Here is a 13,311-nt window from a genome sequence, read left to right on the forward strand (position 1 = left end):
CTCCGACGTCGCTGCTCGAGAGCTCTCCTCCCTCCCACCCACGTCTCACCCCGCGTCACCCTCTTGTGTCTGCACTAACCAAGGCCACTGAAAGCCAGGCTGCTGCCTGCCGCGTGTGTCACTAACCTTGTGCTAGAGGGCAGCTCGCTGCCGGACTTCCCTCTGCTAACGTGGCGGCCCCGTCCTGCTGGTGTTTGGGTTGAAGGCATGCCAAGGGCTTCCTCCTCCGTGGCCTGGCTGTCGTGGGCACCAGGGCTGTAGCACCCAGGCCCTGTGCAAGCCGAGCACTTTACAGACCTAAAATGGCAGCACCAGGAGGGTGGTTTAGCCGAATGGGGTGAAGCAGCCTGATGTTTGGTAGGGCTGAGCATGCCAGCCGTGGTGGGAAACCAGAGAGGTAATCATGACTGCAGGGGTGTAGTTATTGTGTGGGAGATAACACCTAGACTAACCGTGCTGCTGGGGGCTCAGGAGTGTTCCCAAGGAGGTGTGGAGACAGGGGCAGGTCCCGATCTCAGGCTTCTCATACCAGAGCCCTTGTGGAGCAGCACATCAGCCTGGTAAGGCCTTGGCTGCCCTGCTTGCTGCCTTCTGTTACACGGCTCCTTGGGGTATCACCCACCCACACAATGTCCTGGACCTTTCTGGGTTTCCTGCTTGTCACCCAGCGTGCTATCTCAGATCGCAGTGCTCTCCAGCTCACCAGACCTTACAGATACAGAAGTCTCGTGCCTTGGTGCCGCCTGGGAGCCCCGTGGGTGGAGGTGCTGCGGGTAACACCAGCATGCTCGTCGGTTAGCTCTGCGCGCTGGAGGCGGATGAGGTTTGGAGAGGCCCAGAGTGCTGCGGGTTGAACACCAGAGGGCACGGTCGCTCTTCTGTGCTGCGCGCTGGAGGGATGCCGGGGAGGGAAGAGCTCCCCGGACAGTGCCGGCGCTTTCCTTGGGGCTTGCTTGGGCTGGGTGCCATGGGATGGCCCTTCCGCGGGCCTGGTCTCCTTGCTTCGGATGGTTTTTCTCTCCCCCTTTGTACAAGGGAGCTGTCAGAGCACCTCTCGTGCAGCCCACACAGTCCCTCCCTTTTCTTAGGGTTAAGGTCAGTGCTGGAGCGCATGAGGAGCAGAGAAACGGTGACAGAGTGAGGCAGCCCTGCCCTACCAGCCTGAGGTCAAGTGTTAGCCCGTGTCCAAAAGGGCAGTCTGCTCCCAGCCAGCGGTGCCTCTTCACCCAGGATCTGCTCCACAAAGCAGAGCGCAGGGAGAGAGCCCCTCGGCGTGCAGCAAGTGGCCGGCAAGGGGATATGGGGTGAGGGAACAGAAGAAAAGGAAGCACACGTGAGGGCAGATAGGCGGAAGGCAATCAGAGCAAAAAGCACGGAGGAAAAAACCCAACTTCTCCTCGTGCCCTTCCATTTGTAATGGGGACAAGCTGACGTTTAGCAAAATCAAAAAGTGATAGGTTGAGCAGTGACTCTTTTTAGAGTCACTTCAATCTGTACATCAGAGGGGGAGAAAAAGACTGTGTAACTCACTGCCACAAGGTGAAGAAGAGACACCAGAGATTGGCTGTGATATCAGCAGCAAGGTCACAGTTAAACCAACAAGCACCCTTTGGGGTGTGAGTCGCAGCTTAGTCATGGGGTCACAGTGACGGCTGGGGACGCAGAAGCTGGAGGTGCCTTTCCTGCCCCAGCCTCGGGCCCCATGCAGGGACCTGATTTCTCAGAGGTGCTGAGCCCTGCCCCTGGTTTCGGGCCATGCTCCTTTCCCGCAGGCACCTGCAGGGGCTGGGCTGGGGTCCCTTATCCCGCTGGAAGCCGGCCACCTTGCTTGGGAAGCTGGGCTCGGGGTTGTGTGGGGATCTTTGTTTGTTTGCACTGGATGGGCAGCTAGCCCTATCACCGTTTTAATTTCCTCTTTGATAAATACACCACAAAAACACTCCGCCAGTCCCAGCAAGCAGATGCTAACAGGATAGCTCAGGGCTCTGCTCCCAGGGCCCATCAGGACCCTCTTCTCCCTCAGCCGGGGTCGCAACCTGCACCGCAGCCACTGGGGCTGCCAGGGCGCAGGGACCCGCTGGTGGCAGCCGTCCCTGTCCCTGCGGGGTGCGCGGGCAGAGCTGGAGCTGCTGGCCGTGGGGAGGGAGGAGGAAGGAAGCGGCCTGGTGCGAGGAGAGGGCAGAGCGCGCCGGCCTGCAGCGCCTGCCGGATTTGAGCGGGGAGAGGGCAGAGCCGGGGCTCGGCACGCAGATGCTTCCTGCTGCCTGCCCCGGTGTCTCCAGCTGCCTTCCCTGCCGGCAGCCTGAGAGCAGAGCCCAAACAGTCCCTACGCAGCACCGGCAGGGACGAGTTTTGCCTACGTGTCCTCTCCCGCCGCCTTGCAGAGGCCGCCCAGTCCACCTGCGTGACAGCGCGGTGGCGGTGGCTCAGCCATGGGGCCTGGCTCCCCTCTGGTTTATGGTTTCCTGTGAATGGCTTTTGAGATAGCCATCGGCAGCGCTGCCGCGGGAAGGCAGCCGGTCCTGCCTGCCTCTGCTGCTCTGGCAGTGCTCTCCGTTGACGTTTTGTTGTTATCGTTTTACCGTCTTCTCTCTGCGCTCCCCGAGGAGCGCCGGGCACGGTCCAAGCGCACGCACGCTCGCACACAGGCGCACAGAAAGAGCTCCGGCTCTAATTTTAGCCGTGACGTACGCGGGGGGAGCGAGCAGCCGGGAGGAGGCCGGGTGTGAAGGGATGAGGTCCCAGCTGCAGGGCCCTGCGGTGACTCACGGCGGCCGCCTGCGCGGCTGCCCGATCTGGTCACCAGCACTCGCTTCTGCACCGGCCACGGCTGGTGACTCCTTCCTTCGGGGCATCTGGGAGCGAGGCAGCTGCCCGTGCAGTCCCTGCACCAGGGCCCCTCGCTACAGCAAGGGGAGGTGACGTGCTCCTGAAGGCTGCCTGCTCCTCGGGCTGTGCAAAACCCTTTTATTTTAACGATGGCCCAAGGAGGTGGGAGAGAATCGCCCATCCCGTGATCCTCCCTTCGTTGCTTCGAGGGAAGCAGTTGCATCCCACGTTTGCAGAAGTGGTTTGGTTGTGAAAGGCTGAGGAGACGTCACCTTGCCATGTCACCTTCAGGTGCTTGTGCCCAAGGGGAGCACGCTGCTGCGGCACCCACCTGGCACGGTGTGCTCCGTGGGATCAAACCGGGGCTGGCGCTGTGTGGGGGCCCAGACCCGGGTACCGAGGCACGGTCCTTTCCCAGAGGCCAGGCGGCTCCCCCAGGGGTCTCCTGCGCTGGGGTAGGCACAACGCCTGTCTCTGCACTGTGAGCGGGCTGGGGGGAGGTTGTTAACACGCATCATCAGGTTTGGTCCTTGTGCTTCAGCACCGACTGAGAGCGGGGCGCATGGTTTTGGGACACGGGATGCTTCCCCTGGGGGGAGAGCTGCTTTGGGCTGTCTGCAGGCACCAGGGGTGTGAGTGGCTTGGTGCCGGGGGTTCCCGTCTCTTTCTGGGCCCCTTCTGTGTGTGTCTCTCTCTCTCTCTCGGGGCAAGCCTGCCTGGGGCTGCTCGCAGAGGAAGTGCAGTTGGTTATTTTAACGAGCGCTGTCAGGGTTTGCAGCGCGGGGAGGAGGCGGAGGGAGCAGCGGAGCGCTCGCTCGCCAAACTAGGACTTGGTCGCAGAGGGCTGGCCCGCCGCTGCTCCTCGGCCGCTGCCGCCCGCTCATCACCTGCAGGGACCTCAGCTCCATTCCGGATCAGGTCACAGAGGCTTTTCCCCGCGCTCTGCCCTTCTTTCCTCTCCTCCTCCTCGTCCCTGTGTCTTCCTGCTTTCATTTGTGCTCGGTGGGGGAAGGGAGGGGACAAGGGGACGGAGCCCGTAGCTGGTGGGTTTGGTCTGAGCAGGTGCCGTGTCCCACCACACCGGGTAGGGTCGGGGGGAGCAGACCCCCACGTCACCCCCGTAAACCCTCACTGTGCTGGCTCCTAGAGGCTGGATCGAGCCGCAGCTGTCCCGTGGGCTATGAGCGGTCCCTGGGACTGGCACGGGGGCTCTGGGAAACCCAGCACTGTGGCACTTCGCGGCACTCGGCTGCTGCCTCCCCTGCCAGAGGTGGGTTTCCAGCCGCACGCTCTGCTTGCTGGTAGGCACGGGCTGTGTCCTGCCAGCCTGTGCGGCACGGGGAGGGCAGAGGGGAAGAGCAGGGGGAAACCTGTGGCATGCAGAGAGTGGTGTAGGGGGCCAGCCTGTGCCAGCTGCTTTGTCCCAGAATAGTTTTGGGGGGAACGGCTGCCTTCTGGGCTCCTGGCATCTCCCCTGGTGCTGGTGGCACCCGCTGCTTTTGCTGGGGGTGGTAGGATGCCCTTGCGCTCCCTGCTGCAGGCTGGTGTCCTGCCCGTCTCTGTGTTTCTGTGCCTGTAGCTGAGGGCCTGAGGCTCCCCTGGGAGGTCTGTGTGGCCCCCCAGCCCCAGGCGTCACTGCCTGAGCTCTGCATCCCTCGCACTGGAGCTTTTTCTCTGTGCTTTTTTCCCTGCCTCTTCCCACGGGATGCTGCCATGGTCCCCTGCCCGGGCCGGCTCCACGCTGGGGAGTTTCCCCCAGCTTCCCACATGCTGGGGAGCCGGGCTCAGACAGCTGGACCGCGGGACTGGCCTCCCTTTAAATAGCATCTCCCTCGGGTCCCTCCTCTACGTGAGGCACAGAGCTGCGTATACCAAAGGAGGGGATCAGCTCTGGGGGGGGACAGCGGGTGTCTGCTGCAGGAAGCAGAGCCTGGCCCTTCCTGCGCTCCCAAAATTCCCAGAGCCAGCCTGCCCGACCCACCGCTGCTTTGCTGCTCTCCAAAGGGAGCTTTAGAAGATAAGGAACTCTTTAATATCCGTCCCAGCCCGGGTCGCGGGTGATGCTGATGCGACCAAAATAGAAACTGCACGGACTGCTGCTGCCCCATCCCCTGCTCTCGCCTGGCCCCTGTGTGCTGATGTTGTTTGCTCACCCTCTGCGTTTCGTCGTGGATAATTCGCTATCCCAGGCTGCCGGTCCAGACGCTTGGCTCTTGGCACAGCAAACAAACGCAGCAGTGGCTTGTATAAATCAGCGCTGTCCAATTTCTTGATAACCAGGAGGCAGGTTATTTAGTGTAGTGGCAAATAAACTTCGTAATGTTATGATGGTGGAAAGTTGTCAAGGGATATGAATGCGCAGACTCAGCCCAGGAGCCTCCAAGGAGACAGCTTTAGTTTAAATTAGGACAAAACTCCATCTTCCATGGATTTTGGGAAGGAAATCACATTGGTGTAATGGGAACATTACTCTGAGCCTTAGGGCTGGCAAACTCTTGACTTTATGAAGCATGAGTGGAGGGGCTGAGCTAGCCTGGCAGGCGTGCCTTAAATCAAGCCTGAGGCACGCTGCATACGGCAGCGGGACCACGCAGGAGCAGTGCCGAGCACCGTGCTGTGAAACCCTCCCAGTGCTGCGAGCCTTGGGGTGCTGGCTGGGTTTGGGGATGGAGGAGCAAGGAAGGTGAGAGTTGTGTCACGCCGTGCCCCGAAGGGTTGCGTGTCACACCAGAGGGGCTCGAGGTTGGCCTGGTTTGTGCTGAAAAGGCAGCGAAGGGGCAGTGGGACCAGAGCTTGGAGAGAGGCAGGATGGAGGTGGGATTATGCCAAGAACGGAAAAAAAAAAAGCATGAGGCCCTTCTGCTCCCAGACCCTGCTCTTCCCAGGAAGCCCCACTTTGAAAACATTTTCTCATGAAGGGCGAGGCAGGAGGTGGGACAGCCGGTCCCTTTTGCCTTATTTTGGTCAAGGCCCAGCCAAGCGGTGAGGACTGTGTTCAAATCCCTGTGTGGGCTTGGGTAGTTCCTTCAATGTTGCTTTGCCCCTTGGACAAGCTTCCTATGAGAAACTGCAAAGCCGCAGCGTTTCCTTGCTTCCTTGCAGCCGCCCCATGCGAGGCAGCTGCGAGCTCCGAGACCCTGCCCCATGCGGGAGAGCCAACAGGGACAGGAGATACAGCAGGCTCAGTGCACACAGACACTTATCTCGTAGCCAAAATGGGGCTCCCGTGACACAGCGAAGCGAGGTGCTGGCGGAGAGGATCAGCGTGTGCAGGGACGGGGGTGGGTCATGGCTGGGATGCGTGTTGAGAAGGACTGCTGTAGGAGGGGAATAAAAGAAGGGGTTGTTCAGTGACTTCTTTCCTTCTGGCAGTTGGGAAATGTGTTGGTGTGCGATGAGACAAGATGGGAACTACTGGGGTCTGACAGACGAGTGTCCTCTTCCCTTTGACAGGGCCAGAGGGAAGCACCGAGGGTCCTGCTTTAACCCACTTGCTGAGCTTGATGGTGGCAGAATCAGCTGGTTGGCATCCCCGGCTCCTAAGTGAGCTGCCCAAAAGGCTAAAAGTGGTGTGGGATTAGAATCAGTAGTGGCTGCCTGCAAAGCCTGGTCTCGTCCTCATGTGTACTGCGTGGTAATCTGCCCGAGGCAGCAGCAGTCAGGAGGGGCGCTGACCTGCTGCCCTTTCGCTGAGCCCTCGCTGCCAGCTGGGGTATCTGGGCTGTCCCACAAAATTCCAGTCTCCTGAAATAAAGCGTGGGGGTGAGTTTTCCATCTAGCCATCCTCCGCAGGGATCCCATTACCTTTCGGTGCCACACTTTGTGGGTATTTAGAGCAGGTCCCTGCGCTGGCACTGCTGCGAGGTCACGGAGCAGAGGCTTGTAGTGTGGGAGCAGGAGGCTGTGAATTTTGCTTTTTGCTGGGCCATGTGCTCGGGGCGGGTGATCAGCAGCCTCTGTGCTAGGTCTGCAACCTTGGTGCTCTGCCATCTGCTCTGTGTGTGCAGACCTGGCTGCGGAGCGTCATGGTCTGCGTGGCACGTGCAAGCTTTACGGCATGGAGGGCCCAAGCTGGTGTAGCTGCCTGTCCCTTGTGAGTCAGAGCAGCCCTGGGACCTTCGGTATCGCCAACCAACGTGCCCAGTGACACTGACAGGTTTCTGAGCGAGTTAGCAAAGCCCTCAGATGTTGCCTGGGGTGACCTGCTCTCAGTTCATGCTCAGGTAACCCTGGCAGTAGGCCTTGAGGCTCCCCTCCGAGTGCCCTACAAGGGCCAAAACAGCATTGTGCTGCCCGGAGGCACAACCCTAAGGCTGTGGCAGTACTCTCCCCCCTCTGCAGCGTGAGGCTGGCAGCACAACAACAGGCCTGCTGTGGTCTTGCAGCTCGGGGGCCTGGGAGTGAGGTGCTGTGTATAGGCGGTGGCACTTGTTGCATGACATGAGATGAGTAGATCTGAAAATAGAAGGCCCATGGTTCACCCTTCACGCTTTGAAAGGCTCACGGTTTGGACGGAGCCTTCCTGCCGCTGTTCTGGAGGTATTTCTGGCTGCCTCAGTCCCACGAGCCGTGCCCGGGCGCGCAGCACCGCTCACTCACACGTCAGCTGTGGCGCTGAATGGGAGGAAGGCAGGCTGGCGGTGCCGGTAAATGAGAGCTGTACACAGGAGGCAGGCGCTGCAGTCCCCACCGCGATGACTGCCGAGGGCTTGTGCAGCCCGCAGGCGCTCGCTGCTGCCGTCCCGCTCTGGTGCTGGGGGGGAGACGTCTGCCCCTCGCTTTGGGGCCGGCTGAGAGCTCAGCGTGGATTATTCTCAGACCTTTTGGCCCCCGAGGCCCTTGTTCTCACGGCCTTGCCCCCTCGAGCAGCTTCTGCCTCTGTCTGATTTGTGCGATGTCGGACGGATTACAGCTGGAGTGGAAATTTTGGGCAGAAACAAACTGCGCAGAGTTTGGGAACTCGCTCGCCTCGCTGTAACCAAAGCCCTGAGGGCTGTACCACATCTTGCCCAGCGTGCTCCCTTCCCCATCCAGCATTGGCACCTTTCTCAGCAGGCTTATCCACACAGGTCACGCTTCCCAGTGCCTCAGGGAGGGCCGGGGAGCCCAAGGGAGGGGAGAGGCCAGCAGCTGATGTCTGGGAGCAGGGACAAGGGGACAGGGTCTCAGCAGAGGCAGCGTGGGGACAGCAGTGTACATGGGAAGGCTGAAAGGACGGGGGAATGCAAACTGACAACGGGAACCGAGGCTGAAGGCAGGCTGCAGTGTGTCAGCAGGACAGGGATAGCAGCAGCTCCCTGGGTGGGCTCCCAGGCTTTTGTCCCTTGGTCCCTCCAGTGTCCTGACAAGGAGGAGACAGAGACAGAAGCCCAGGAGATCTCGGTGTCACACATGGGTGGCTATTAATAACACGCCTTCCCCATGGTTGAGCTGTGCAAGTCAGCCGTCCTGGCCTGGGGAAGGCAGCCTGTAAACTGAAATGGGCTCTCGTTTGCGTGCTGCCAGCCCTGGTGCCACAGCACCAGCCCAGCAGCTGCAGCAAGCCTTGCTTCAGAGACTCAGCCAGGACGGGCCCTCGTCATGGAGCAGGGTGAAGCTTGGGCTCATTTCCCTCACTGTAGCCCAGTGGTTGGAAAAAATGCTTTCCAGCCGACTAAGTAGAGGCTTGCTGAAAGGTCTGGAGGAGCTGATGGCGTTTTTCAAGTCCAGACTTCTCTAAGGCTCAAGGCTCGTTGGTCATGCAGCCAGGAGTCTCCTAAGTGTGGTCCTCTTGCCACCTTTTGTGCCAGGAGAGGGCTGCCACGGCTGGCTGCATGGAAAGGCAGCCTGGCATCTCTCTTGCTTCTGGGCACCGTCAGGAGGACACCAGGGTGTTGGAGGGACAGAAGGAATGATAACACAGAAAGGACCAAGCAGATGTGTTGCACAGCATCGCTCTGTCTCTAAGGACACGGGCATGGTCAGCATAGTACCTAGGGGTTTACTTGAGGCTGCTGGAGCAAAGCAGAGTGATGGACATGAGCATCAAGAAGCTCTCCATGATATAGGCCTGTGCCTTGAGGGATATTGCATGTTTAGGTGCAGGAGTCTGCATGTTGGGTTTTGTAGCTACCACCACCACAGGTGGGATGGCTGCTGGGTGATGGGGGTCTCCATATCAGCTGATCCACTACCTCTGTGTCCAGTGAAGTTACAAGATGTAAGTTCTTCCTCTTCCATCCCTGCTTGACTTTCCAGGGGCATTTATATCCTGCCACCAAAGTTAGTTCTGTCCTTACAGTACCAAGTTGCAGCTTTCTCTGAGTGCCCAGGGAGGGTACTGCAGCAACTTCCTCCTCCCTCAGCTCCTGAGGGCAGCACACACCCTGGGATATGTTCCTGCTTCAGCAACATCTCTGCCCACCAATGCCAGGCAGGAGCATGGGAGGCTGAGGAGCTCTGAGAGGTCTGGTTAGAAAAAAAAAAACTCCCAAAAGCTCCGATTGCAGATCATAAGCAGGCCAGAGCTGATCTCTCCTTCCTTATTCACAGGAGATTGAAATGATAAAAGCTGCTTGTAAGTGGCACTGATATCCTAGCGCATGCAGCAGTATTTCCTTCCCCTCCCACCCTGCAACTGCCAGACTGCCTCCATCCAGCCCCCTTACCTAACTTAGCCCAGTGATGCAGCCTGCAGAGCTGCAGCAAGCACCGGCTGCTCTCTGTCCTGTCTCAGCTGCAAGCAGCCTCTTAAGAGAAGCCCGGAGATCACAGAAATGTTGGTGGTGTTAGGCCAGGAGCTTCCCTCGCTCAGCTCTCCTTAGGCTCCCCAGTTCACAGTTCCCCAGCTGCTCCGCACACCGCTTAGCTGTGCACATCAATCCTGGGCACCCTGTGCGGTCAGTCCATCTGCACTGCCAGCAGCAGCTCTCGACTCGTGCGATACACCATTCGGACCTCAGGCTGGAAGCCAGTTGCAAGCGAAGGGGATATCTTCACCGTCGGATCTCAGCAGCCGCATGGTGCTGGTGTGGGCTGTCAGATGGCTGCCCAGCAATAACCTTCACCGCTGGTGGCTGGAGCATGAGTCCACGTGCCACTTTCTGACAGCTCTGAAGATAAAAAGAGCTGTAATCAGCTAGTAACCAAACTTAAATGTCAAGCCAAGGTTGTTCTAGCAGGTTTCCTCATGCAACTGTGGTGCGAAAAGGAAGGAAGCTGTGTTGAGAGATCTTCCTGCCCATAGCAGCAGCTCAGCAAGCACTGCACCAGCTTCATGTCAGTGGGATATCTGGGGCAGAAGGGAGCATCCCTTCAGCTCGTTTGGGATGGAGTTGGACAATTACATCTCCCCCAGCAACTTAAAACAGTCAAGAAGAGTTTGCTGCAGCTTGTCATACCCAGGCAGTTCTCTGTGGTGTTGTTTTAACATGTTTCATTTCTTCAGACAATTTTAACACCTGTTGGTGATGATGCAATTTGCTGCACTATCCCACAGATGAGTGAGATACCCACATTGCTCGCTGTGATGGAACTGGAGGAATCCTTCTGAGGAGATTGCACTTTGGTTTTGCTTTCAGTTCAGCAAGGCTTTAGCTCCCTGATGCTGCTCTCTGAACTGCAGATTCCTCTGGAGAGCATCACTGTACTTTTTTCCCTCCTTGCCTGATATTGCTGAGTACAGACATGGCAGTGAGACTAGAAACTAAAGAGCAAGTTTCCTTGCATAACCAGGCTGGACGAGATGGAACCAAGCCTTGCCTTCTGCAAAAATACAAACTCTGCTTTAGACTCCTCTCAAAGAAACAGAGGTATAGTCCAATGTGCCTCTTGCTTGTGGTACAAGCACTGAGCAAAAACTCCAGAAAATAGCATGTGTGTACCATCTTATATGCATATACCAAAAAGGGAAGCTTCTGTCTGAAAAAAAAATTGCCTTTTTGCATGGATCTCAGGGCGTTGGGTTTGGATCATGGTGTTCTGACGGTCTTCAAGCATTGCTGACCTGCAAGCGAGTGCCTGAAAGAGCATGACTAGGGAGGAAGAAAGATGTGAGCGCAGCAGATGCTAATCCTAGCGCAGTGGTGGTTGACATGCTATACCCTCGTGAAGGGTAGGGGAGCAGCCTTTTCAGCACAGAAGTTGGTGAGAGTTGTGGGGGTGGCAGCTGGTGTATGCCTGCGTAATCTCGAGTCCCCTGCCTTTGTAGCAATTGATGATCCAGAAGTTTGCTTCTACCAAGCTGCGGGTGCCAGTGTTTTTCGAGTTGCCCTCAAATAAATCCTCTCTGTTTAGAGGCTGAAGACAAGCGGTGGCTGGAGAGCTGGAAGAGAAGCACTAGCTCTGGAGGACAGGAGTGCTGGTGCTCGTCAGCCAGCCTCTCCCACTCAAACATTTGCATGCCAAGCTGAGAGCGCTGAAACCGCTGCTGCAGCAGCTTCCATCTGTGGCCCAGTGCTTTTCACGGACAGCTGCCACGTCCTGGCAAGATGTAAAGCTTGGAGGGCTGGGCAGGGAAAGGTCAAGAGACCTGTTAAACCTCTTTCCAAAGCGAGAGGGAAGCTTTGCGCAGGACAGATAGGATGTTTTTCCTAGCTTTCCTCTGCTCCAGCTCTCTCAGCCAGACTCCACTAAATGTGCCTGCCCCACTTCGACTTGCCTGACCGTTTTCCTTCTTTCGTGCTTAGTTTCCATTTGCCACAAATTCTGTGGGGCTGCTGCTTGTGCCGAGTGCTTACAGCTGGGACACCAAGAGTGCCAGCACCAGGGGAGCAAAAAGCAGGGGGGCAGTGACCAGGGCTGACCTTGCTGAGAGGCGCCGGGGCCGTTGTCCTCTGGGCAGCAGGGCAAGAGCTTGTCCTTAGAGTGCTCCAGCGGGTGTTTCTGAGACTCCTTCCCTGAGCTAAGCTGTGAAAATAGGTGTAGAGACTGCCTTAAAAAGAGGTTTAGCTCTGAGCTCGAGGGGAGGGAGAGCCCAGTGGCTTTAGCAGGTGCTAGTCTCAGCCCCGCCACGCATCACAGCACTCAGCTCTCCGCTGTGTCCCTGCTCCTGCCCCCTGTCCCCGCTGTGCCCTGCAGATCTGCGGGGAGCCTATTTAACTCCCGGTTTCTGTGTCAACAGCCACCACCCGGCCGAGATGGAAACCTTTTTTAAGAGGCATTTCGGGAGGAAGGGCTCACCGGGGCCGCGGCATGCCAGTGTGGTGGCCGTGCCCACCGGCAAGGCCCGCCGCCGCTCCCAGGCCGGGCTGCCCTCCGCCTCGCTGGCCCAGCGCCGCCGCGGCTCCAGCGCCCTGCCGCTGCCCCTCTCCTGCCTGCCCTTGCCCCAACGCGGCAGCCCCCGCCGCCGCTCCAGCACCACGCCGCCCTGCCTCAGCCCCCGCTTCGCCGTGCAGCAGCACCGTGGCGGCCGGCCGCCAGCCATCGATGCCCAACTTCTGGGCTGCCCCGTGCTGCTGGCCGGCCTCCTCCCCGACGGAGAGGAGGGCGACGGGGCGCCGCGTGCCGACACCTCCGTCTCCTGGCCTCTGGAGGATGGCGGTGGCCATGCGGCGAGCGGCGAGGCGGAGCGGAGCGGGCGGTGGGCTGAGGAGAGCTGGCTGACCATGCTGCCCCGGCTGCGGCCGCTGCAGGCCGGGCTGCTGTCGCGGGGCCCCCGCTGCCTGCGCCGCGCCTCCTCCCACCGCCTGCCCACCGACAGCGGCTGCGGCCGGGTCCCCCACGGCCTGCCGGGCCGCTACCGCCGCCTCAGCCAGCGTCGCCGCTCCAGTGACGCCCTGCGGCCCGGGCTGCTGTCCCCCGGCCGCGCGTGGTGGCTGGCCCAGCAGTGCGCGGGGGCAGCCGGGGCCACCTTCCCCGAGTGCTTGGGACCGGAGCCCGCCTGCTGCCCTGACGGCTGGAGCCCCCGGCTGCTGTATGTATGGCGGTGCGCAGGAGGCGATGAGACGGGAGGGAGGCTGGGAGGGACGAGAGGGACAGGCAGGGTGCTCTGTGCCCTGGGGAAGGCTGCTTCAGGCTCCACCGCATCTTGGTGGAGCAATCCGGGTGTTTTGCAAGGGACTTGGCATCCCTAAGGGCTTCGGCGTGCATTCCTTCTCCCCCGAGCTAATAGGCGGCCCTCCCGTGTCTTCCAGGAAAGCTATTGCCAAGTCCAGCCTCCAGCACATGGTAGCCCAGCCAAACCCCACGCTAGCCCTGAGGAGCGAGTCGGAGAGGCAGATCCGCAGCACCGTGGACTGGAGCGTAAGTTGTGTTGCATGTTGTAAGTTGTGTCGTGTTGCACTGGGCATTGCGTGCGACGGGCTCGTGGCCAGGAAGCAGCGGGCTCTTCCCAGGCTGAGGCTTCCCAGGTGACTTCAGCTTTGACACATTTATGGCCTCTGCCGTTGCCACCAGCTGGTGCCAGCATCTGTGCCGCTGGCAGCACCCCTTGATGCTGTGAGGAGAGGCCGCGCAGCCACAGGCAGTCCCCTGGGAGGATGGCATAGATACAGCAGCACTTCA

At 59.4% G+C, this 13,311-nt stretch overlaps 1 protein-coding gene across 4 annotated transcripts in view; it reads left to right on the forward strand.

The window, feature by feature from the left end:
• Positions 1 to 13,311, forward strand: part of DGKZ (diacylglycerol kinase zeta) — a 43,892-nt gene that overhangs the window by 9,151 nt on the left and 21,430 nt on the right. For 2 of the 4 annotated variants that reach the window (XM_083837578.1, XM_083837577.1), the window contains one exon: positions 12,942 to 13,050. In XM_083837578.1, coding sequence (XP_083693704.1) covers positions 12,942 to 13,050 — 109 coding nt within the window. Of the gene's footprint in view, positions 1 to 13; positions 3,748 to 11,929; positions 12,722 to 12,941; positions 13,051 to 13,311 lie in introns of those variants that run through there. The other 2 variants (XM_083837575.1, XM_083837576.1) reach the window with 2 other exon arrangements.

Source organism: Anser anser (assembly GCF_964211835.1).
Source record: "Anser anser genome assembly, chromosome: 5".
Lineage (NCBI taxonomy): Eukaryota > Metazoa > Chordata > Aves > Anseriformes > Anatidae > Anser > Anser anser.